Source organism: Epinephelus moara, chromosome 3, assembly GCF_006386435.1.
Source record: "Epinephelus moara isolate mb chromosome 3, YSFRI_EMoa_1.0, whole genome shotgun sequence".
NCBI lineage: Eukaryota > Metazoa > Chordata > Actinopteri > Perciformes > Serranidae > Epinephelus > Epinephelus moara.
The window spans coordinates 19,728,110-19,750,815 of record NC_065508.1 but is presented as its reverse complement, the minus strand read 5'-3'; the positions used below and the strand labels follow the sequence as shown (position 1 = coordinate 19,750,815).

The window sequence follows — 22,706 nt, the reverse complement described above, 5'->3', positions numbered from 1 at the left end:
TAAAAACCTCTTGAACAATGAACACTGAGGAATTCACGCTTGGCACACAGGAGGAGTTTTTCAAACTGTAATCCTCTCCACTACCAGGAGGAATAGCAAATACTGTCAGGAATGGTGGTAGGAAATGTTGTCATGTTTATCACACAATCAACATTTTGCAGAGTCCAAACTGTATGTTTCAGTGAGAGACAACAAACCTTTTTTACAGTATCATTTTGTATATTTTGATGCAATGAGCAACCCGACAAAATGCATCAAAGTGCTGGAGTGCGTGGCCAGAGGGCACAGATGGAGTGGAAATCACAGAAGGCCAAGTAGCTGCCTCACAATACATAACTCACAAAAGGCAACATGAATTTCTCTTATGTTACATCAGAAAACCTGGGGTTCACATATTTCAACACTTATTGGAAGCTCATACCCAAATCATGAAAATCTCCCATAAGACAAGAAACCTTGTTCTCTCTAATAACTGCACGGGAGATAATTATAGGCGACAAGATAATTGGTCCCCTGATGACACCTAAGCTTGTTCCATGTGCTGTGAGATGCAGCTGAAGGCTCAGAATAAGGGAAGGGGACCACGAGTTGTGCGCATGTGTGTTGTGTTAATGTTGTTGTTGCATAATCTCCTATCAAGTCACAGTTGTTATAGAGGCCTGTGCTTAGCACCAGTGGTGTCCAGTGTTTTATTTCAGTTACAGAAACAGACACATGTTCAGTTTTTGTTGACGCTCTCATAGTGTTATAAAAAATACTTTAGCACTGAGGTCATGATGGTGCTGTATGAGACTGCATTAAGGCTGTGGCCATGGATTTAATATTGGGAGGAGGACCCTAATCTGCAAGGGTCTGAGGTCCCCTCAATTTGAAAACTCATTTTCTGTTATATTATTTATAATAAGCAAGTACAGCTATACAGTATACCATAAAATATGCAACAAATGAAAGTTACTGCAGTCTACATGAATTACATGCAGTGCAATACAAATGACTGACACTTTACTCAGACTTCAGGTCAAATATCACATCATAAAGACATTAACGTAAGTTAAATACATCTGTTTGTCATTGTTAATTGCTGGTTGAACGTGTGGCTATTTAACCACAGGTAACTTAGCTACAACAGCTAGCATTAGCGATAGTTGATTTTGCCAAACCCAGGTGGAAGAACAGCAAAGATGTCTTTTCCCCCGAGAAACTCCACAAGTGCATACTCTTGTTCTTGTTTAATTGTTCTTATTGACTCTATTTCTTCAATAACTTCACTTATTGCCGTTTACTCGATGTTATGTCCCCGCCAGAGATCTAGGGGAAGGAGGGAGTATCACCGTGGTATGGATAGAGAAAAAGACAAGCAAAACAAATTGCCAGTTTAAAGGAAGTTTACTCCAAACGAAAACAGGAAAAAGGACCATCAACGAAAATCAAGCTTGAAAAGGGAACTGCGTTGCCTGTACTTATTACCCACGTCTTAGAGATACTCAACTGTCACAGCCTTCTGGCCCACTGGCACTGAAACTACTCCTTCATCCATTTATACCCTCGCTGATGAGGAATGAAGGGCTGCACGATGAAAAGAAGAGAAAGGGGAAAACAGAATAGAACAGAATAGCTCACGTCATAACGATGGTCTTACCAGGCTAGCAATTACTGAATTCCTTTTTTCAGCAAAACATTTTTTGGTTGCATAATTGACCTATGGCTAAGCCACGCCCCCCTCCACTCACTCGGACAAACTATCAACATTCAGTGACCGGCGCTATGGCAGGTGTCACAGTACACGGCATTTTGCAGGAGGCAATTGATGATTTTTGGGGACATAACGATCAGATGTCATTGAGAAGTAACCAAAAGGGCCTAAACTACGCATAGGAGGGATATATTCATCATTTTATTGTTGAGAAGGTCGATGAAAAGCTTAAATTATAAGCCAAAATGTACAGGTCACAGTGTACGCTTGTGAACTGCATCTTGTTGCCGTCGGCATCAAAGACAACAAGATAAAGTGCCACTGAAGTTAAGGTTTTTGGCTCAGAATATGAGAAAAGGATAACGGCCTTTTTACCATCTTTACCAAGAGTGTCTCTCCGTTAGTTTGGTGCTACAGTATTTACACTGAATCATTCAGCATAACGTTTGCCAACCTTTGTTATCTCTGCCATTACAGATAAGTTAATGAAGCTAAGCTCCAGAAGTTAACGTTAGCTTAACTAGAGCCCTTTGGACAACAGCTAACAATGATGTACGATCACCAAAGTACAAAACTAGAACAAAATAGGCTAATGAACTCCCAGCAAACAAGGTGACATGATGAACAACGCAGCTAGGGGCTAACGTTAGGCTAACTTTAGCTAACATTAGCTAGAGATGTTAAAGATAACTTTATATTTCTTTCCAGCAAAGTGACAATATGTTGCCTCAAACATGATGTTGTCTTAGAACAGCTGTAGACATCATTGTTAATCTTATTCACGTTGAGTTGATGTTGTGGTCTAATCTTATCACACAACTTTATCCAAAGGAGACACTTCACAGTTGAGATGTGGTTTAGGAAAGGATAAAAAATACGCCCCGTCGCCCAGCCTCTTAGGATACCTTGTGTCGGAGTTGCATGTACCCCATGCACTCCGTTTGACCATTTTTAAACTTCAAATCTCCGAAAATGTCTGAGTGTATGGGAATGGCTATACGCACTGTGATTGGCTCATCACGTTTGAGGGCGGGACTTAGCCATAGGTCAATTACAGTTCCAGCTCAGCATTACTGTATGCATTGATGTGATCATTACCTTTTCATGCATGTCCTGACTGAAGCAAAATGTAATTGTAGTGCAGTGTTACAATGACAAGTTTCCCATCAACAACCATGAAGGAAATGAACAGATCCTACCTTCAGACGTCAGACCTTATTTCCTCAATATCCTTTTTTCAACAGTGTGTACTTATAAAGTTTTCTTTGACTATTTTACATTGTGAAAAAGGGATGTGTAACAAAGGTATACATTATCAAATTGGGAGACATTCCAGGGCACTATTTTTTAATTGGTTAGGAGACCAGGCATCCTTTAGTGCCGTGGTTCCCAACTGGTCCAGCCACGGGATCCAGATTTGTCCTCACGCATTAGTTCAAGGTCCACACAGTTTAAGCTGTCCTTTATTTACTCATTCTATAGCAGGAAACGGCACTTTAAAATAAAAACTCAACGCCAGAAATTGACTGTACATAAAAATAAAGTGTGTTTATTACAAACTTGACATGTTTGCAAGTCACTTGCGGTTCTTTCATAATTGACCCACTTTTGGACCACGACCCACCAGTTGGGAACCTCTTCTGTAGGGGATCTTTTAATGTGTCTAAAATATATTACGTTTTACAATTACAGTTCCAATTTGAATTAGGGAGGCATGTGTCCCGTCCAATATAATTGTAATTGGACTGCATTAAAGTCAGAGGTGTTCCTAATATTCTGCCCTTCTTATGCAGGCTACTCAAGCAGGGAGGACAAAGAATTAGAGCCACCACCTTTAACTATGACCTCAATAATAACCATAGCATTGAATTTACACGTTTCCGACAATGTCACCAAAAACCGAACACTATGAAACACATAAAATTACCATTGCGTGTACATCATACATGCTGTGCACTGGTTTTAAATAATAATGTTGCTATTCTAATGTCACTTATTATATGCGCTGTTATTCAGTGTTAATTAAAGGAGGTGTGCGGTGCTGTCGGTGGTGCTGAATGACAGTGACTGAAATGAGAAAGATGCATAGTGACAGTGCTCGAGCTGACTGGCCGGTGACAGACGTATCTGCTAATTTAAACACATTGGAGGGTGTGATAGTGTATGAGTGTGCATCTGTGGAAGGACTCATCAGTATCATGGCTTGCATTGAGCAGCACCTCCTTCTCTTATAAGCTATAGGCACATACATCACAATCTGCTCCCAGTCTAAGAGTAGGTCAGTGTTGGTTTACTTTTAGGGGTCACATTTATGTTTTCATATTCATACAACATATATAATCTGAATAAATGTGTTTCAATGTGCCTCTGTGTTTATTCGGAGGATATTTTTTTGTTCGTTTCACCTTTTGGCTCATACATTTACAACACAAATAGGAAGGTCAGTCACTTGACATTAATGAGGGTGAGTTATGTTTAGCAGTTCTCGCTTCCCTCAATAGAACATTGTTTGTCAATGTTGCAGAAAATGTGCACACAAAGTCAAGAGGAGAGGCTACTCAGGAGCAGTTATGTGTTGCACAAGATGTGTTGGAATCAACATAATATGGTAAGTGACTGAAGCATCTCCACATGTAACAGTACAAACCTTTCCACGTTTCATCGTATGATTTTAAGCTGAGTCCTCTTTACAGGGGCATAAGATTCCAGTGTGCTGCTCCTCCTCCTGGTGTTTGGGGTGTTTCTCTTCTCCTGGTGCTTTCTGTTCTCCAGATCTCAGTCTAATCTCTTTTATTTCCCCTCCAAGGTTTGCTATAATCATCGCTTCAGGTGGGTAATCTATAGCCTCCATTCCACGATTATTACAGGCAATCATCAGCCAATAAAAACTAAATGAATTTTATCCAAATTAAAGCTATATTTTTAGCTTTCCTAGCAGTGCGGCTCCAGGGATGGCGATGCTGTACCGTCACTCAGTGTCAACACTTCCAGAGACAACAGCTAGTGAATGGCGTTGGATGCAGACGTTAATGCTACCCCGAGGATTAATCCTAATTATGGTGGTGATCACCTGACAGGTCAAAATTTCCACTTTGAGATAATGACTGAACATGTGCTTTGAAAGGACTGTAAGCATGCGAGCATGTGCTCAATCTAGTTATGCTACATGTCACATGCTTAATGTCAGCATGTTAACTGTACCTGTGTTTCCATCCTAACATTAGGATTCAGCTAAAAGCATGGCTTAGCATAAGTACAGCATAGATTAAGGAAGGTTTCACCAGTTCTGACAATATCAATACTTTTACTTTGGTTAAAGCTGGGGTGAAAAAAATTATGGCAGAATTGAAAAATGCACCCTCCTGTTGCAGCTGTCCTAAGCCCCAACCACAAGCATATGCACACACTTCGCACAGTAACCCAGTTTTTCCCATACATTGATTATTCAATAGCATTTCATTGGAGAGTTACTCACAGTGTATTCACTCAGCCCCTCCTTGCCCTGCTCTCTGTCTTTCTCTGTGTCAGACCACATATGAGACAAGAATTAGCAAACTAGCCACCCCACAGTCCCTCCGTCTCGCTTCCTGCCTCTGTGGATTGCTTACCCGGGAGGAGAGCAGGCAGCAGCTCAGGAGACGGTGCGTCGGTCAGCTGTAGTGGCTTGAATTCAGTCATAGCAAACCCCCTCAATGCTGGTCATCACAGGGGGCTGGTGGCCAGTGGCTGTGCCAGATCTTACCTGTGTAACAGCAGCAACAGAAAGTTTGCTGAATTGGCGGGGAGTCGGAGCTGTCCAGTCCCTTGCAGCTGGATTTGCACTGGCTGGTTTCTGGTCTGATCTGCTGCCTGCTCTACTCCTGGAGAAGTGGTCTGTGATGGTGGGGGAGTGAGGCGGAGAACACACTGTTATTCAAGGCTTTAGCTAACGTTAGCTACATAAACATGAACATGAAGCTGCAGCTGTGAGCCTTTGGCTCCAGTTAGCAGTAGGCTAAACTATTAGCAACATTTTCTCTCCATCTTTGAAATGCTTTGTCAATACTGACACGTTTTATTTTGTTTATTGTCAGACTCTTTTTGATAAGTCTGTATTCCTTTTTGGATTGCTTTGCAGTGTAGGCAGATATTGCCAGTGCTTAAATAGCATTATTTTCTATCAGATCACCCATCATTTAATCAGGCGTTTGACCATTTAAAGGGAACTGCACATGCATCTGCTTTTGAAGAACAGCCCATTAGAGCGCCCTTTCTCTGAAATGACCTGTGTTTGGCCAAAGTCACCCATCACGTGCTAGATTTATTTTGAGCCTGAAAATAGAGCCCAGAGGAGGTGCAGAAGTCAAGTGTTCTCATAGACCACTTGAATTACAATATGCACAAATTTCATCATTAACATTACACCAAATTGAAACTGCCCCAGCTTTAATTGAAGGGACAATCCAGCAATTTAGTATTGCCCCTCCATAAAACTGAGGGACTAATAAAATAAAGATTTTAAAAGGGGATAACCAACATCTGTGCAACAGACATGAGAAACCCTGACTTTTAGCCCCTAACATGGCTCAATCTCCAGAAACAGGAACCCACAATTCCCATAATGCAACTACAGTCAACAGACCCTTCCTGTCTGTTAAATGTGTTCATCTTTCAAATCCAACTGCTCCAGATTATAATACAGGGTTTCTTACAAATGCTTGAGGTGTCACACACAAGGGCTAAAGAAATAAGCCAACACAGAAGTGCCAAAAACTGCAGTTCTTTGAATAACCACATGAAGACAGTCAATCCCTTAGACCCTTATGTTAAAACAGTTTTGGTCTCTATAGCTAATTTCCCCGTTCATGACAACTGTTTGGGGGTTACTCTTTAAGACTCACATGTTTATATGTTATCAAGGCTTAAAGTTACTCATAATTAAGGGTGTGGCTGCACTGAGGTGGGTGCTGTCTGTTGACAAGTTGCTACCACAGCAACAATGGTTAAGTAATGTAACCATGGTGTACAGCCGAGTAGCCGTAGCTGTAATTGTCACTATTTCAGTTCATGAAAGTTTATTGTAACGTTTTGGTCCCGTGAGAAAGACTTTGATTGTACTAAAAGACCTTTAAAGGAGTCGGATATTCAGTTTTTCCAGGAAATTTGTTTAATGGTTTTAGGCCTGTTTTAACTAGCAAAAATTAGCATTAGCATTATCACAGTTAACCGTAGCTCTAAATGCACCTTGCTAACCAAACTAGCAACTACTGTTAACTCCCCCCTTTGTCCAAATATGGTCACTTCTGGCTTCAAAAATCCAAGATGGTGACGCCCAAAATGCCACACATGAGGTTTCAAAATGGGAGTCCACAAACCAGTGGGTAACGTTCATGGTGGCTACATCCATTATTCTATACAGTCTATGAGGTGATTAAAACCGGTAAATCCCTCAATTAAGTAGTTTCAAGTTACAAATTAGTGTTTTCCTGACACTCTTCGGCTGGTTGGAGATGGGCCGCTAACCCCGCACCTGCTAATGTGTGCTCACCTTTTTTCTCTGATAACCTTCCAACTGGTGGCAACTCAAGAATAAAACATGTTTTTTTTTACAATATTATGGAGACAAAAGGTCTCCATCTTTTCATCTGTTCTAGCAGTGGCATACACAGTTCAGTGACATCAAGGGCAAAGGTTTCGTTTCAACATTAAGGGGGAACACATGAAACAGTGGGTTTAGGGGTCGTCTGCCAGAAAATTTTGAACATCAAACACCTAATTTCCTGCACTGTAGTGAATGTTTGTGCCCAGTTTGTGCATTTTCTGCAGCTTTATGGTATAAATGTCTGCTATTTTGTCAAAACAAAAGTCCCCTTCTACTTTTATTAAAAAGCTCATAAGATACAGAATCTTACTATTAGAAATACTCTCTCTTGTTTCCCTGGAGAATGCAGGAGACAATTCATAGATTCTCAGGATGCACCCCCTGCTGGATCTGCATCCACACAAAACTACAATTCTCTGCACTGATGATATTTTACATTCATTTCTTGATTAACAACTAGTTTGGCATTTGTCCCACTGACGAGCCCAGCAAGATGTCTCTTTCACATTTCACAAAATTTTGCATTTAAAGGAACAGTGTGTAACATTTTAGGGGGATTTAATGGCGTCTAAGGGTGAGGATTGCAGATTGTAACCAGCGGAAACTTCTCCCAGTTACAATTCTTTCAGTGTTCATTGAGGTTTTTAGTCTCGCCCACTCCAAAACGAATGGACCAGGTTAAAACCGGTAAAAAATAAAGCAGAATAAAGCAGTTGCACGTTATAATACAGTGTTTCTCTGATGGTGTTCTGCTCGTCGGAGGTGGGCCACTAGCCTAGCACCTGTTGATGTATGCTCACCTTTCTGCCCTGATAACTGAAGATCCAGATGTTCAGGAGGTTTTCACCGGGAGCTGAATTATCTGCAGAGGCCTCCTCCTTTCCAAAACAAATAGACCCTGCGATTTAAAGGAACAGTGTGTAACATTTAGGGTGATTTACTGGCATCTAGCGGTGAGGATTGCAGATTGTAACCAGCTGAAACTTCTCCCAGTCAGAATTCCTTCAGTGTTTATTGTTAAAACGGTTTTTTCACCACCCTCAGGCCAAACTTTACATGTTACTTTACCTCACTAGTGGCATGGAGCAGAATAGCACCTGTCTCACCTGTGCAGAGATCTTTGCAGGTGTGTGAGGAGGAATTTATGGATGAGGCTGCAAGAGCCAGTAGTTCAGTTCGTTTTGTTTCTCCCCCAGTCATAGATCCTAACTAGTTTTATAGTAATGTGCTTCATGATTTCAGGGTAAAATTCAGACTATGTGTTCTTTGTGTATACCAAAACCCACCAACCCACAGCAGGCAGCAACATCTGGGGTTTCTTTAACTCGAACATCAGATCTTTAGCTTTTAGCCTGCAGCAGGTTTATCTGTGCTGATGGCTGATAACGATAATGAGCAAATAATGAGGATTTCGGAGTGAAATGGTCATTCATTCTGGACTCCTGATGCGCAGTCAGGAGGACCAGCCGTGCGTGTAGCGCTGTATCTGAACGTCTCCTCCCCTGTTTCTGCAGTGTTACTGCTTTTCCTTCTCGCTCATCGTTTCTTGTGCCAATGCTGCCCACCGCAAGAGTAAGACAAGACTTCCATTTACATAACACCACACTCCTCTTTCTTGTCTGCCACCATCCCTCTGCTTGATATCCATCTTGTCCTGATCCGTGCTCTGTGTGGTTTTGCGTCCTCTCAATCCTTCACCATTCATTCACGCCTACTCTCATGTGCAGTCCTGTTTGGTTCTTTGCGTTATTCAGCTCAGACAGAAAAGCAAGGGGATTTTTTTTACCCACTCAGTTTATTTCTCGGAGGAAAAAACACCCAGAAAGCCTTTTAGAAACAGTCAGTTTGGAAGAATTTCTGACTGATACAAGCGGGACGAATGAGACAGACTCAGTAATTTAATTTATTATTTTACGCATCAACAATCGCACGTAGCCTGGAGAGGATAAAGAGGAAAACGCATTGTGGGGTTTTTTTTTTCCTGAAAATTTACTTAGCTTTGCGGAAGGTGTCGCCGCGGTGGAGCGAGGGGGATTTAATAAGAGGAACTAATCCGATGTCAGTGTTAAGTTTGCTGAGGTAGGGTACCTGTCGGAGAAAAAAAACACATAACGAAGAAGCACCGTGGAAAGCTACGCGTCATTTCCAAGACACCAGCGCAACAAGCCAACACCATTACACCAGCCTGCTGTGTGAATGGCACACTGGGTATCTTCCTCTGTTGAACTGGTGCAGGGTAGCCACGCTGTGACCAGGGTCCAGCTGAGATCCAGGGCTTTCTGTGAGTATCTGTGGGACTGCTGTGCGCACCAAACGGACCAGTCTATGTGTCCCTCATGCACAGCGTACTGATGGGATAATCGGCTTTTGTCCCCCTGCATCTGTATTGCCCAATAATCTAGCTGTCTCTGAACCCATTTGGAACTTAACATTTCTGAATTGTCTCTATAGTCTGCAACAGTGGTGCTCTATTTGTATCTCTACTTCAGTTGCTAAACCTACTGGCCCACATATCTGGCTTTTAATAAGCTTCTTAAAACTCTCTAATGTGGAATCCTTTCCGGCTAGTTTTCATGCTTGATTATGAAACTCTCTCTACGATTTGTTAATTTAAGATAACCTGTCTCTTCACAGAGCGATATGAAAGATAAGTTCATCTCCTGAGGCCACAACTTCCACACTGAGCTGACTCACTGGCAACTGCACCCAGGTGAGTAATGCAGTTTCTTAGAATATTAAAATATATATAAAAACATAAAGTATGTTCCTGCATGTGCATCTTAGTGTTTCTGCACTGTGCTGGGCTGTAAGGCTCACAACTGCATGCAAACCAAGAGTGCATATTTTGTGTCTCAGATTTCTGTTTATTGATCATGGTTTTTGTTCAACACAGTTTGCTTTTTTTTTTTTTTTTAAATTGTTTACACACAGTTTCTGCTTCATTTCCCTTTTCTGTTTGTTCTGTTTATTAATTTTTATTCCCGAGATGGGAGAAATGACATTTATGAGGAGTCGCATTACAAATTGAGACTGCCACCATTTGAAGAATAAAAAAAAAAAGAAACAACAACCCACCATCTCTCACAAAACGAGTGCCGGCATCAAAGTGTGACTCACTATGTACAAGTGTTTACTTGTAAACCTGAGACCTCTGCTTACCGAACAGGAACACGTCTGAGGATTAAATCATCATAACTTTATTGGGTCAGAGGCAGTGGGTTTTTTTTTAGATTTGGATCATTTTTAAAGGTTAAAGGTCCAGTGTGTAGGATTTAGGGGGATATGTTGGCAGAAATGAAATATGATATGTTTTCTTTAGTGTATAATCACCTGATAATAAGAATTGTTGTGTTTTTGTTACCTTCAAATGAGCCGTTTATGTCCACATAGGGAGTGGGTTCTTGTTGGAGACTGCCATGTTGCACCGCCATGTTTCTACAGCAGCCCAGAGAGTATAAACCTAGCAATGGCTCTAGATAGAGCCATTTGCGTTGCGGCATTTTTGTCGGTCACTGTAGTTAGCAGCTCCTTTGCAATGAGCAGCATCAGAAAAACAATGTTTCCTTTATATGGAACTGCTTTATTTAGTGTTTCTACCAGTTTAAATCATCAGATCCATTTATTTTGGAAAGGAAGAAACCTCTGCAGATATTTCGGCTCCCGTTAAAAACCTCCTGAACGTCTGGATCTGATGTTATTAGAGAAGAAAGGTGAGCACACATTAGCAGGTGCTAGGCTAGCAGCCCGTCTCCAATGAGCAGAACAGCATTGGAGGAACACTCATTTGTAACCTGAAACTGCTTTATTCAGTGTTTTTACCGGTTTTATTCTCGTCCATTTGTTTTGGCATCCTGGTCTCACTCTTTGTCTCACGCTTGCAGCGTCAGACAAAGATGAAAAAAGCCGTCCTTTAACATCAACATGATTCCTGGCTGGCTGCCATTATAGTTTAAAGGTTCCGACGGCATCTGCCGGGAATGCGGCAGGTTGGAGGGCTGGTGGATTGGTCAAACAAACACTGACTTTCACCCAGGAGAGCGGTGTTTGCATCCTGTAGAATTATAAAGCCAAACCCTGTTCTTTTTTCCTAAACCTAACCACATGCGTTCATTGTTGGAGGGAAAAAAAGTAAATTTGTGTTGTTGCACTAATGTAGTGCGTTTATTTTGAAAGAGAGTGTATGTAAGCATTAAATTTCCTGTGAAAACAGAAGTGTATTTTGAAAGAAGACAATGCATGTAACAGGCAGAACTTGACACGGTGTCCCAGGAGATTAACAACCAACGCAGCCAGGGTACCTTGCACATTGTATCTGGACGTAGATGGTCAGTGACTAAACGTCGATATGTGATGAGGTCGGAATGAGAATGTGTTTGTTTTGGAGAGGGAGAGACCTCAGTGGAAAATTCGTCTCCCACTAAAAACCTGAACAATGAACACTGAAGGAACTGGGAGAAGTTTCCGCTGGTTACAATCTGCAATCCTCACCGTTAGATGCCACTAAATCCCCCTAAAATGTTACACACTGTTCCTTTAAATGCTAAATTTTGTGAAACGTGAAAGAGACATCTTGCTGGGCTCGTCAGTGGGACAAATGCCAAACTAGTTGTTAATCAAGAAATGAATATAAAATATCATCAGTGCAGAGAATTGTAGTTTTGTGTGGATGCAGATCCAGCAGGGGGTGCATCCTGAGAATCTATGAAATGTCTCTGGTAAGACTCAAGATTTGCAAATTATCAAAGTTAGGTGAAAAACTTTCAGCCTGTGCTGACTCATAAATCCTGCATTCTCCAGGGAAACAAGACAGAGTATTTCTAACAGTAAAACATGTACCTTTTTTGCTTTTTAGCAAATAAAAACATGACTTTTATTTTGACAAAATAACTGACCTTTATACCATGAATTGATACAGGAAATGCACAAACTGGGCATAAACATTTACTAGAATGCAGGAAATGAGGTGTTTATACTCAAAATTTTCTGGCAGAGGACCCCTAAACCCACTGTTTCATGTGTTCCCCCTTAATGTTGAAACGAAACCTGCGCCCTTGATGTCACTGAACTGTGTATGCCACCACTAGAACAGATGAAAAGATGGAGACCTTTTGTCTCCATAATACTGTAAAAAAACATGTTTTGTGCCTGTGTTGCCACCAGTTGGAAGGCTTGCTTTTACCATAGAAACGTCACCCACTCAAAATTTGTGCAGCGTTGCGTGCCAGACTAAACCAGTATCACATTATATTATAGGAAGGAATCAATGATATCACATGACATGAATATTTAATTCTATTGCTTTTATGTGGAGTACACATCTTGCACTCTTGGCTGTGATATTATAAACATTTGATTCATTGCAAAGCTTTTAAATGGTCAAACTTCTATTATCAAGAAATGTTTAAATGTCTTTGTTGACTAAGGATGAAACATCTTTTGGGCTGAGGGTCACATGTTCCTCCTGCTTGTTGCACTAGTCGCTGTCCATGGTGCTGATCTTGCTGATGTTTCACTGAATCTGATCATCAGACATGTGTTGAGTTGTTGAATAATGCTGTTGTTGCACAAACACAATCTGTTTGTCATTTATTTATAAGGTAACAAAAAAATGACAACTTAATTCCTTCATCTGTGCTGCGCTGCTTCACCCTGAAATACAGCCTTGACAGAAAACATGCACTCCTGTTATGCAGGTCAGAGTAGAGCTTTTTTCCCGGCTGCATGTCGATGACAGCATGTGCTGTACATAAAGCATTGTCACATCTCTCCTGCTGTAGGTAGGCAACCTATTTTTGAGATGGAGATGGTCTTGAAATTTTAATTAGGAAGCACCAGTTTACATTCCTTGTCTCTCTCTCTCTCTTCACATTGATGCAGATGCTAATAGTTTGGACAGTACTGACGCTGTACTTTCTGAATTGTTCACTCAAGCTGTTGATTGCCATGTTGCTGCCAAGAAAACTAGTGTGAAATTATTTTAAGTTGTCCCCTGACATAGTTTAAATGCCTCATGTAAAATGGAAAAAATGGTTGTTTGCTGCATTTTTAGCATTAAATAATATATAACAGAGTTGAGAGGCGTGCTGCCATGAGAGACTAGGATTGTTTCTCCTTCCAATGATCTTTTACTATCTTTATCAGCAGGTCTGGGATGCCTGAGAACAACTGCTCTTTTCTTGTTATACTGTCAGTGGAGATTATTTTTGGAATCCCCTCTAACTTGACAATACATGAGTCACTTTTTCCCTCAGTACTACAGGTGCAGAGGCTAACGTTTTTACTGCTGCTTAGCAAAGAATGACCACATTATTTGTGTGGGAGTCTGACAGGGTAGTTCAATATCAATGACTCAATGATTAGTGGGTGCCAATATTTGTGGCTTTCCAAGCCTGGACCAACGGAACAGTTGGATCCCACGTCATTTGCATACAAAAGAGTATGACTGAGAGTGCTTCTGTGATGTTATACCTTTGCTTGTAGAGGTAATGTCAAGAACAGAATCCTGAATGTTGAAAATCTGGCATACTTAATGGGATAATTAGGACTTTTGATGTGGGGTTGTGTGGAGCACATATCCATAGTCAGTGTATTACTGACAGTAGATGACAGTTGGTATGCCTCCAGTAGTGATGGGATTTCTCGTTCACTTGTGAGAGCCGGTTCTTTGGCTCTCGTTCACTTTCGGGGGGGGGGGGTTAGTGTGTTCAACGACGAATCACATTGCTGATTTATCACATAACGTGATTGGATATTGTNGGGATTTCTCGTTCACTTGTGAGAGCCGGTTCTTTGGCTCTCGTTCACTTTCGGGGGGGGGGGGTTAGTGTGTTCAACGACGAATCACATTGCTGATTTATCACATAACGTGATCTGGATATTGTAATGTGGACCCAGAATAGACTCCGCAGATATAAAGTTTGGTGTAGCCATAGCAACGCCCTTTATAGACAACAAGCCTGTCAATACAAGCAAGTGCTAGCGGATAGTGGGTTAGCTTCCTAGTGATGTGATGTTCGCGAACGAGCCGAGTTTTTGAACCGAGTGAGCGGCTGCACTGTCTTTCTCCCTCACAAACTAGTCTCTCTCAACTTGTTCCAGATCAAATAATCTGAAATTAATGGATACAGAGTAAATTAAAGCAAAAACAAAGAAATTAGGAACTGGCTCGTTCACTCTAAAGAGCCAGTTCACTCGTTCACTTCAAAGAGCCGGTTCAAAGACTCGGCTCGTTCACGAATGTCACATCACTGGCCTCCAGTTTGGAGAAGCAGGCAGGACTACCACCATGAAAGCTAAGCAATGGACCACTGTAGAGGGGGGCGGCAGCAGCAAGACTTATTTTAGCCACCTAAAACAATCAATATCAGTTAAAGCGCACGCTGTATTGAGTGTATCTTCACTGCTTTACCTTGCCATCATATTGTCCGTTCCAAGAGGGAAGCCATTATTGGCTTCAGTTCCCCAGGTGTGCTCTCATCAAAGCCACCAGACTCCATTAAGAAAAACAGTAATTTTGGCTCAGTAAACATTTGAACTGCTGCTCTACCATTGCCTTGATTAGTTAGTTAGTTTGTTATGTGTGACTTTGGTGAATCCGAACTTACCCCTTTTACATGCCAGAGTCACACAATAACACAAACAAAATAACTGATCGAAGCAGTGGTAGACCAGCAGCTCTGTTTTCAGCGATGTTAAATCACCGTTTTTCTCAATGGAGTCTGGCTTTGAAGAGAGCGATATAACGGCTTCATTTTCCAGTTGAAAATCACTAAAGGACAGCAAGGTAAAGTAGTGAAAATATTCTCAATATAGTGTACACTTAAACTACTGAGATTTTTTTTTTTTAGGTGGGACTTCTTTTAGGTAGCTGAAATATATTTTGCTGCTGCGTCCATCCACAGAAGTACATTGCGTAGCTTCCATATTGGACTCCAGCTTGCTTCTCCAAACCGAGGCCATGCCAACTGACATCTACTGTATGTTATATACTGTGGATAACTATCTCAAACAACCCCACTTCAAAAGATCCAAACTATCCCTTTAATCTGACAATCTCATCCTCCACACATCTCTTTGTCTTTCAGAGGTTTGGGTACAGCTTCACATGTGATTGAACTCATCAGAAGACTCACCACGCTGCCATGTTCCTGCACAAGCGTATCCTCAGTTTCACTCCACCTTGCACACCATATATGTTCTTCTCCTTTCTGGTGGTCCTGCTCCCAGGAGTCACTCATTTCTCCCAAGGCAGCGCCAGCCACGACGATACTGGTGGCACACCAGGCAACTGCTCCAGTGAAGACAACTGCTCCGATGGCGTGGTGCTGCCCATGTGGAACCCCCAAAACCCTGCAGTGGGCGACAAGGTGGCACGTGCGATTGTTTACTTTGCAGCCCTCATATATATGTTCCTGGGCATGTCCATTATCGCAGACCGCTTCATGTCTTCTATTGAGGTCATCACCTCTCAGGAGAAGGAGATCACCATCAAGAAGCCCAACGGCGAGACGACGACGACTACCGTGCGCATCTGGAATGAGACGGTGTCCAACCTGACTCTGATGGCGCTGGGCTCATCTGCACCGGAGATCCTGCTGTCTGTCATTGAAGTGGTTGGCCATAATTTCGAGGCTGGAGCTCTTGGTCCCAGCACCATCGTGGGCAGCGCTGCATTCAACATGTTCATCATCATCGCTATCTGTGTCTATGTGGTGCCAGAAAACGAAACCCGCAAGATAAAGCACCTGCGGGTGTTTTTTGTCACTGCTGCCTGGAGCATTTTCGCCTACATCTGGCTCTATCTCATCCTGTCTGTGGTCTCCCCTGGGACGGTGGAGGTCTGGGAGGCTGTCCTCACCTTCCTTTTCTTCCCTCTCTGTGTGCTGCAAGCCTGGATTGCAGACCGGCGCCTGCTCTTCTACAAGTACGTCCATAAGCGTTATCGTGCTGACAAGACCCGTGGCATCATCATCGAGTCAGAGGGAGATGCCATGTTCACTAAAATGGACCTGGAGATGGACGGCCAGGGCGTTAACTCCCACACTCACCCCAAAGAGGCTCTGGATGGGATGCTGGAGGGGGTGGAGGAAGGTGGAGGGATGAGTGCGGAGCAAGATCAAGAGGAAGAGGCCCGACGAGAGATGGCTCGCACACTAAAAGACTTGAAACAGAGGCACCCAGAGAAGGACATGGAGCAGCTGATTGAGATGGCCAACTACCAAGTGCTGGTCCAACAACAGAAGAGTCGGGCCTTCTATCGTATCCAAGCCACACGCATGATGATCGGAGCTGGGAACATCTTGAAGAAGCATGCAGCTGACCAGGCCAGGAAGGTGGTGAGCTGTCATGAGGCCAGTGGGCAAGAGGAAGATCCCAACACCATCTACCTGCAGTTTGACCCCTCTCACTACCAGTGCTTTGAGAACTGTGGCTCACTGAAGCTGTCAGTGACCCGGCATGGAGGCGAGAGTGGCTGCACGGTGAAGGTAATAAGAAGCAATGATGGAAATATAAATGCTGATATCAATTTAAAATCGAATTTAATTTCTTGAAGGAAACAGACATTAATAATTCAACACTATATTAAAATTCCAGACACTAAATATTTAATAATGTTTCCATATTTGCTTGTGCCACTCAGGTGGATTACCGCACAGAGGATGCGACTGCCAACGCCGGCTCAGACTACGAGTTTGCTGAGGGCACCTTAGTCTTCAAGCCTGGTGAGACAACAAAAGAGTTCACCGTTGGTGTTATTGATGATGATATTTTCGAAGAGGACGAGCACTTCTATGTGCGCCTGAGTAATCCACGTATCGTGCACCGAGCTGAGGTCGCCGTCCTGGAGCCAAGCTCCATCACCTCCAGCAACAGCACAGTTGGCCTCTCCCATGTCCCTCCGAAGGCGGCTCTGGGCAGTGCTCACATTGCCACAGTTACCATCTACGATGATGACCACGCCGGCATTTTCACATTCGAGAGCAACTCCACAAGGGTCAGCGAAAGCATCGGAAACATGCAGGTCAAGGTTCACCGGACGTCCGGGGCAAGGGGGAAGGTGGCGGTGCCCTACCACACCGTTGAGGGCACTGCCAAGGCAGGGGAGGACTACGAGGAGGTGTCCGGCAAGCTGGAGTTCCAGAACGATGAGACCATGTGAGTGACAATTCTTTTTCGTTGATGTGATGTCTTGTTGTTACTTCTCATCACTTGATCAAACATCGCAGCCCACACGGTGGTATGTTAAACTAGATTACTGTAAATGATCTATTCTGGTAAAGGATGAAAGGAGTATTTTTATGAGTCATGGATACGTTGGCTCTGAGAAGTTAAGATCTTTCAGAGGGATGACGTGGGAGGATAAGAGGATATAATTGTGAGGCAGATAATGAAACAATGTAGCTGATGTAAAAAGAAGAAGAAAGAGGAGAAGGAGAAGAAGAAGAAGAAGCATAGCAGCAGCTTTCTATGAATGAATTAACACGCAGCCCTTTGGGATCTCTGTGGAGGTTATACAGGAGTTCATTGTGATGCAGAGCAATGAAAACTCCACTGCAGAAAACAAAGGAAGTGCATGTTAGCGACAGAGCGGGGAGAAGAAAATCAGGCAGGTGACTGCACAGCAGCGAGGAGGGGATGAGGGGCTGAGCAGCTACTGAAACAGGTGCACGCGATGAAGCCTGTGTGATATATTTCAACAAAAGGATTCATGGATGCACCAGCAGGGAGAGGCAGATAAAAAGAGCAGGGAGGAAGGGTACAGATAGAGAGAGAGAAAGAGAGGTGAAAGTGTGATGTTCTTCCAGCTTCTCTCTTCTTGAACATTGTGTGGAAGGTTTGGCTGGATGATGAGTACACTTGTGGTGTTAGTTTTATGATGTGATGAGCAAAGGATCTGGCAATTATCCACAGCAGTGATTTTTTTTTTTTCAAAAGAAAATGCCCTTAACCGTATCAAGCTCATCACATCAAAATGATTTACAGCAAACCAAAGGACAAACAAAGGAACAAAATGTGTCAGATGAATGCGTCTGTGTGAGGAGGATTTCAGGGCTCGTGTGTAGGTGTATTGTGTAGGTCGGCTGAGTGGGAGGAGAGGCAGGTGAATACATGGTGTCAAAGAGAATGCAGAATCTCCCTATTTGTATTTTTTGCCTTGAAGTGCAGGTGAGATTTGAATATGTTCGTTTGTCAGATTCTTGTGCATGTTTATCTGCTTTTTTACTTGCTTTTTGTGTGTTTGTGTGAATTTTTAAGGATGTGCGTGTGCATGTCTGCGCTGAATCCACTTTAAACCCACATCAAACAAAATGTCGCTCCAAAGGGGAAACTAAAAAGAGCTTCTTGAGCATCCGCAGCAATTACAGCGAGTGAAGAGGGGTTAAAGGAGTCCCAAAAGTTCTCAGCTCGGCGCAGGCGGCTACAGAAGCTGCGGTTAATGAGACAGTAGTGTATAGCAATGTGAAATGAGAGGCTGGCAGCTTGTATCTGCACCCAAATGGAGACTGAGCGTTAGATAAAACCCTCACCTACTGAGCCAAGACTCCGTTCATCTGACTGTAGCGAGCTGACAGTGACACAAGCATCTGCACACTTCATTTTATCTGGAGTCATGCTTCTCTCGGCAGTCGCCGTGCAGCAGGAGGGGGAGGACTGTAGAGAGCAGGATCCAGCAGAGCAGGACAGTTTGATACGAGAAAACAGATGAAAAGAAAACCCAAACGCGACGGGAAATGCCAAAGCTGGGCTCAGCTGCTCCTGTGCTCCTTTGAATAGCAAACAAGGACTTAAAGGGGAATGCGGGGGCACTCTGATCATAGGTAAAAAGGTTTGACTCAGATCTTGAGTCAGAATTGCCAGGTCCAGTTGGGTCAAATCACAGCACTTTCTTCTTAGCCAGCCTTTGAATCTAAGGCACCTGTTGTCAGGAAGAAACAGCATTAATCTCCATTTGCCACATGAAGGTATTTATCAAAGCTGGTGTAGAGCCAATCGAGCCCCCGTTGAACAGATTTTGAAGGGCCTAAGTCTTCCTACAGTATCACATTTTGTTCCTGCGTTATGCTACTCTGATGCTCAAGTCAGACTGAATTTTTCATGAGGCTGTTTAATTTGGAGCGTTCCGTCAGTCCTGTTAAAAGATGCAGGTGGAACCTCATCGCTGTGTGTCTCTGCGTTGTCATCTTAAAGCATTTCAGCTTTTGCAGACGTGTATTTATGCGTTTATTTATGTCCTGGTACAGAAGAGCTCGCACATTCTGTGTTGAATGTATATCTCTGCTCTTCACTGCTCAGCAGGCTGCCAAAGTTCATCCTTCAAACAAAGCTGGCATCTCTTACCCGAGTGTTTCCCTGGGCATTCTGGACAAAGAGCTGACACTCGGCAACGGGCCTCCAGGCAGCTGTGTGTGTGTGTGAGCGTGTTACAGTGTCTTGCTTTGTGTGTCTTTCTGTACATCTGCTTGTCCCGGTCGATGTTTGAGCATGGAGAGGCAAGTTTTTTAAGCTTTTGACGTGGAGCCAGAAGGAAACGGTTTAGAATGCGGGCGTGCAGTTAAATAATAATTTACCATCTAAATTCTGCAGTGCAGTAAATAGATTATGATGTACAGACACAAACCTCTGAGCCAAAATAAACAGGCTGACATAGAGAACCATTTTACATTCTGTGTTTATGGATTAGGGGAAGATCTGCACAGACCCTTTGATGCTTGTGTGTAGCTTCCTCTATCTGTTTTTGTTAGCGCCTCAAAATGTGTGGCACTACACACTAGTTGAGGCTGAGGTGGATAACGGGGGCAGTTACATAAGCTTAGATGAAAGAGATGTGAGGAGATCACTTGTGAAAAGGAAAATCAATACCCTGATATTCTTTATTTCTCACGCTTAATGTAGTCAGGATCAATAACATTCTGAACTTCCTGACAAACGTGGATAGAAGCGGAGCAGCAGAGTCAGGGCTGGGTAATGTTAACACATTTGGAACAGTTAAAATAAATTCTTAAATGGCAGGCGTCCTCCGTGGACTCATCAGGGAAGAAGAAAAGGTTGGCCCCCTGTAAGCGGCACTGATAGGCTTCCTTTTGTGAAACATTCATACTAGGAATGTCAACAGCTGACTTTTAATTATTTTTCAGGGCTGAGAATAATTTTGACTCATTTCACATGTTGGTCTAGAGTTTAATTTCACTGCGTTTCTGCTCACTGCACTGCACACCAACCGAGTCTGGTGGCAATTAATTAGCGGTGCCACACAACAGCATTGCTACGGAAATATTGTGCCCACCCTCTGGTCTCTTCCCAGGTTGCCCCTAGTGAGTAAGAAGCTCAGTTTTTAGCTGTAAACCTGCTTTAGCATTGTTAACTATCTTATCACTGTTAGCTCTGTTAGCACCGTTAGCAGTGTCAGCACGGCTAGTGGTGCTAACATAGTAAACAACTGTTATCTCTCTCAATGACAGCTCACCGAAACGTCTCCGAAACGTAATTGGGAACACGCTGGCTTATTTACATTAATTTTAGCTTGGCTTGTTATTTGCTGGTAACTAGCCTCTAGCGGTCCAGACTACCATTCACCAACAATGGCTTTATTGTAGTCTTCACCACAAGTCAACAAACATGGCCTTCTCCCTGAGCCCTGAGCTTCGACACTTAATTCTGATGACCATCATCACTCTTTGCCGCCTGTCATCTTCGCCATGACACCCTTGCTTCCCTCCATATACACCATGAAGTACACGTCACACCCTCACAGATTATCCACAAGGCCACTGTCCTGAAAGGGGAAAAAGGGTTTGCCGGTAACACAATGCTAATGGGGATTTGCATTTCACTAGATGGGATAATGGCAATCGCTCACGATTACTTAAACTACTCCACCCCCTGGAATATCTTGACATCTGCAATAAGACTCAAATTTCACTGCTAACTTTTCAAAATTAAGCTTCTCTTACTGAACTATGACTAGCATTAGCTAGTGGCAGTACGGTGGGGCAGTGGTTAGCATTGTTGCCTCACAGCAAGAGGGTTCCTGGCTCAAATCCAGGGTGGGGGTTTCAAACCTCAGGGTGGGGGAGCCCTTCTGTGCAGAGTTTGCATGTACTCCCCGTGTTAGTGTGGGTTTTCTTTGGGTACTCCAGCTTCCTCCCTCAGTCCAAAGACATGCAGGCTAGGTGACTCTAAAATTGACCGTAAGTGTGAATGTAGGCGTGAATGGTTGTCTGTCTCTATGTGTCAGCCCTGTGATAGTCTGGCGACCTGTCCAGGGTGTACCCTGCCTCTCGCCCAGTGTCAGCTGGGATAGGCTTCAGTACCCCCAACAAGAAAAGCATCACCACCTCTAGTTTAATTGATATTAACCCTTAATTCACAGAGTTAGATGTGAAAACATGCTGTTTTTCTCAGCAGTCTCTCTCTCTCTCTCTTACTGTTGCTGGCCGGCTGTTTACAATCCTGTAACGTTATCCCCTCCCCTTACCACTCCTATTTGTGGTTCTTGTCAGCTCAGCTGTCCGATAGACATCAGTAGAGACTGGAAACTGACCTCTGGTGGCGTGTGATGTGCATTACATCAAAAAATTCAATGTAGAGAAGAGCGCCTGTATTTTTGACAGTATTGAAAATCATACTGTCCGGATTTCTAAATACCCTTGTATACCGTAATACTATGATGCCACCCAAGCCTATCACCAAATGCGTGGTGCCACTAGCTAGCTCCCACTTGACCCACGTAGTGCCGTTAGCTAACCAGTGGAGACCTCAGGGTGGGCCTGTTTCCACCTAGAAACGCAGCTAACCACCTGTCTTATTTTCACCACTTTTAGATGGATAGCACTTTAAAATATGGTGTTTAAGCTTATTGAGTTACTTACTTTGTTTGTTTTGTTTTTTATTTACCAGTTAGTTACCAGTTAATGGTTAATGGGTGTCAGGCTATCAAAAGAAAAAAAAAGAGAGAAACTGGTATCCCTAGTACAAGTATCTGTGGTTTGCTGAAATGTACAATGCCAACATTTATTCTAGTGATTGGCTTTTGGTCCACCACTTTGTTCAAGTCATCAGGACACCTTTGTGAAAGCAACAAGACAAAAACAAAACTGCAGGCAGCCAACCACATGACCTGAGAAATTTTCAGATCTAAACTACGAGATAGAGAACACACCACACACATGTCTTGAAATGAGTAAAGCAGATTTGGAGAGGGCCCTCTCACCTGACATTTTCAAGGGCCAGAACGTTGGTAATCAAAAGTGTTTATAGTTGTTCCTAACTGCTACACAGAGTGTATGGTGGAGTAAAAAGGGGGCCGTCGTGAAGAGGGGTAGACAGTGGTGTTTAAATATGGGGGTGTATAGCGTTTCCAAGTGGTATTATTGTTGGCACCGCTGTCACAAAGACAACTAGATTGCTTTCCATTTTCCTCAGAGCAGACTA

General features: G+C 43.1%; 1 protein-coding gene across 9 annotated transcripts in view; it reads left to right on the top strand.

Annotated features, from left to right (window-relative positions):
- Nucleotides 1–9,362: 9,362 nt before the first annotated feature.
- Nucleotides 9,363–22,706, top strand: part of slc8a4a (solute carrier family 8 member 4a) — a 35,705-nt gene continuing 22,361 nt past the window's right edge. For 7 of the 9 annotated variants that reach the window (XM_050040682.1, XM_050040678.1, XM_050040680.1 and 4 more), the window contains exons 1-2: nt 15,494–16,759; nt 16,915–17,429. In XM_050040682.1, coding sequence (XP_049896639.1) covers nt 15,605–16,759; nt 16,915–17,429 — 1,670 coding nt within the window. In that variant the 5' untranslated portion in view covers nt 15,494–15,604. Of the gene's footprint in view, nt 9,556–9,908; nt 9,985–15,358; nt 16,760–16,914; nt 17,430–22,706 lie in introns of those variants that run through there. The other 2 variants (XM_050040675.1, XM_050040677.1) reach the window with 2 other exon arrangements.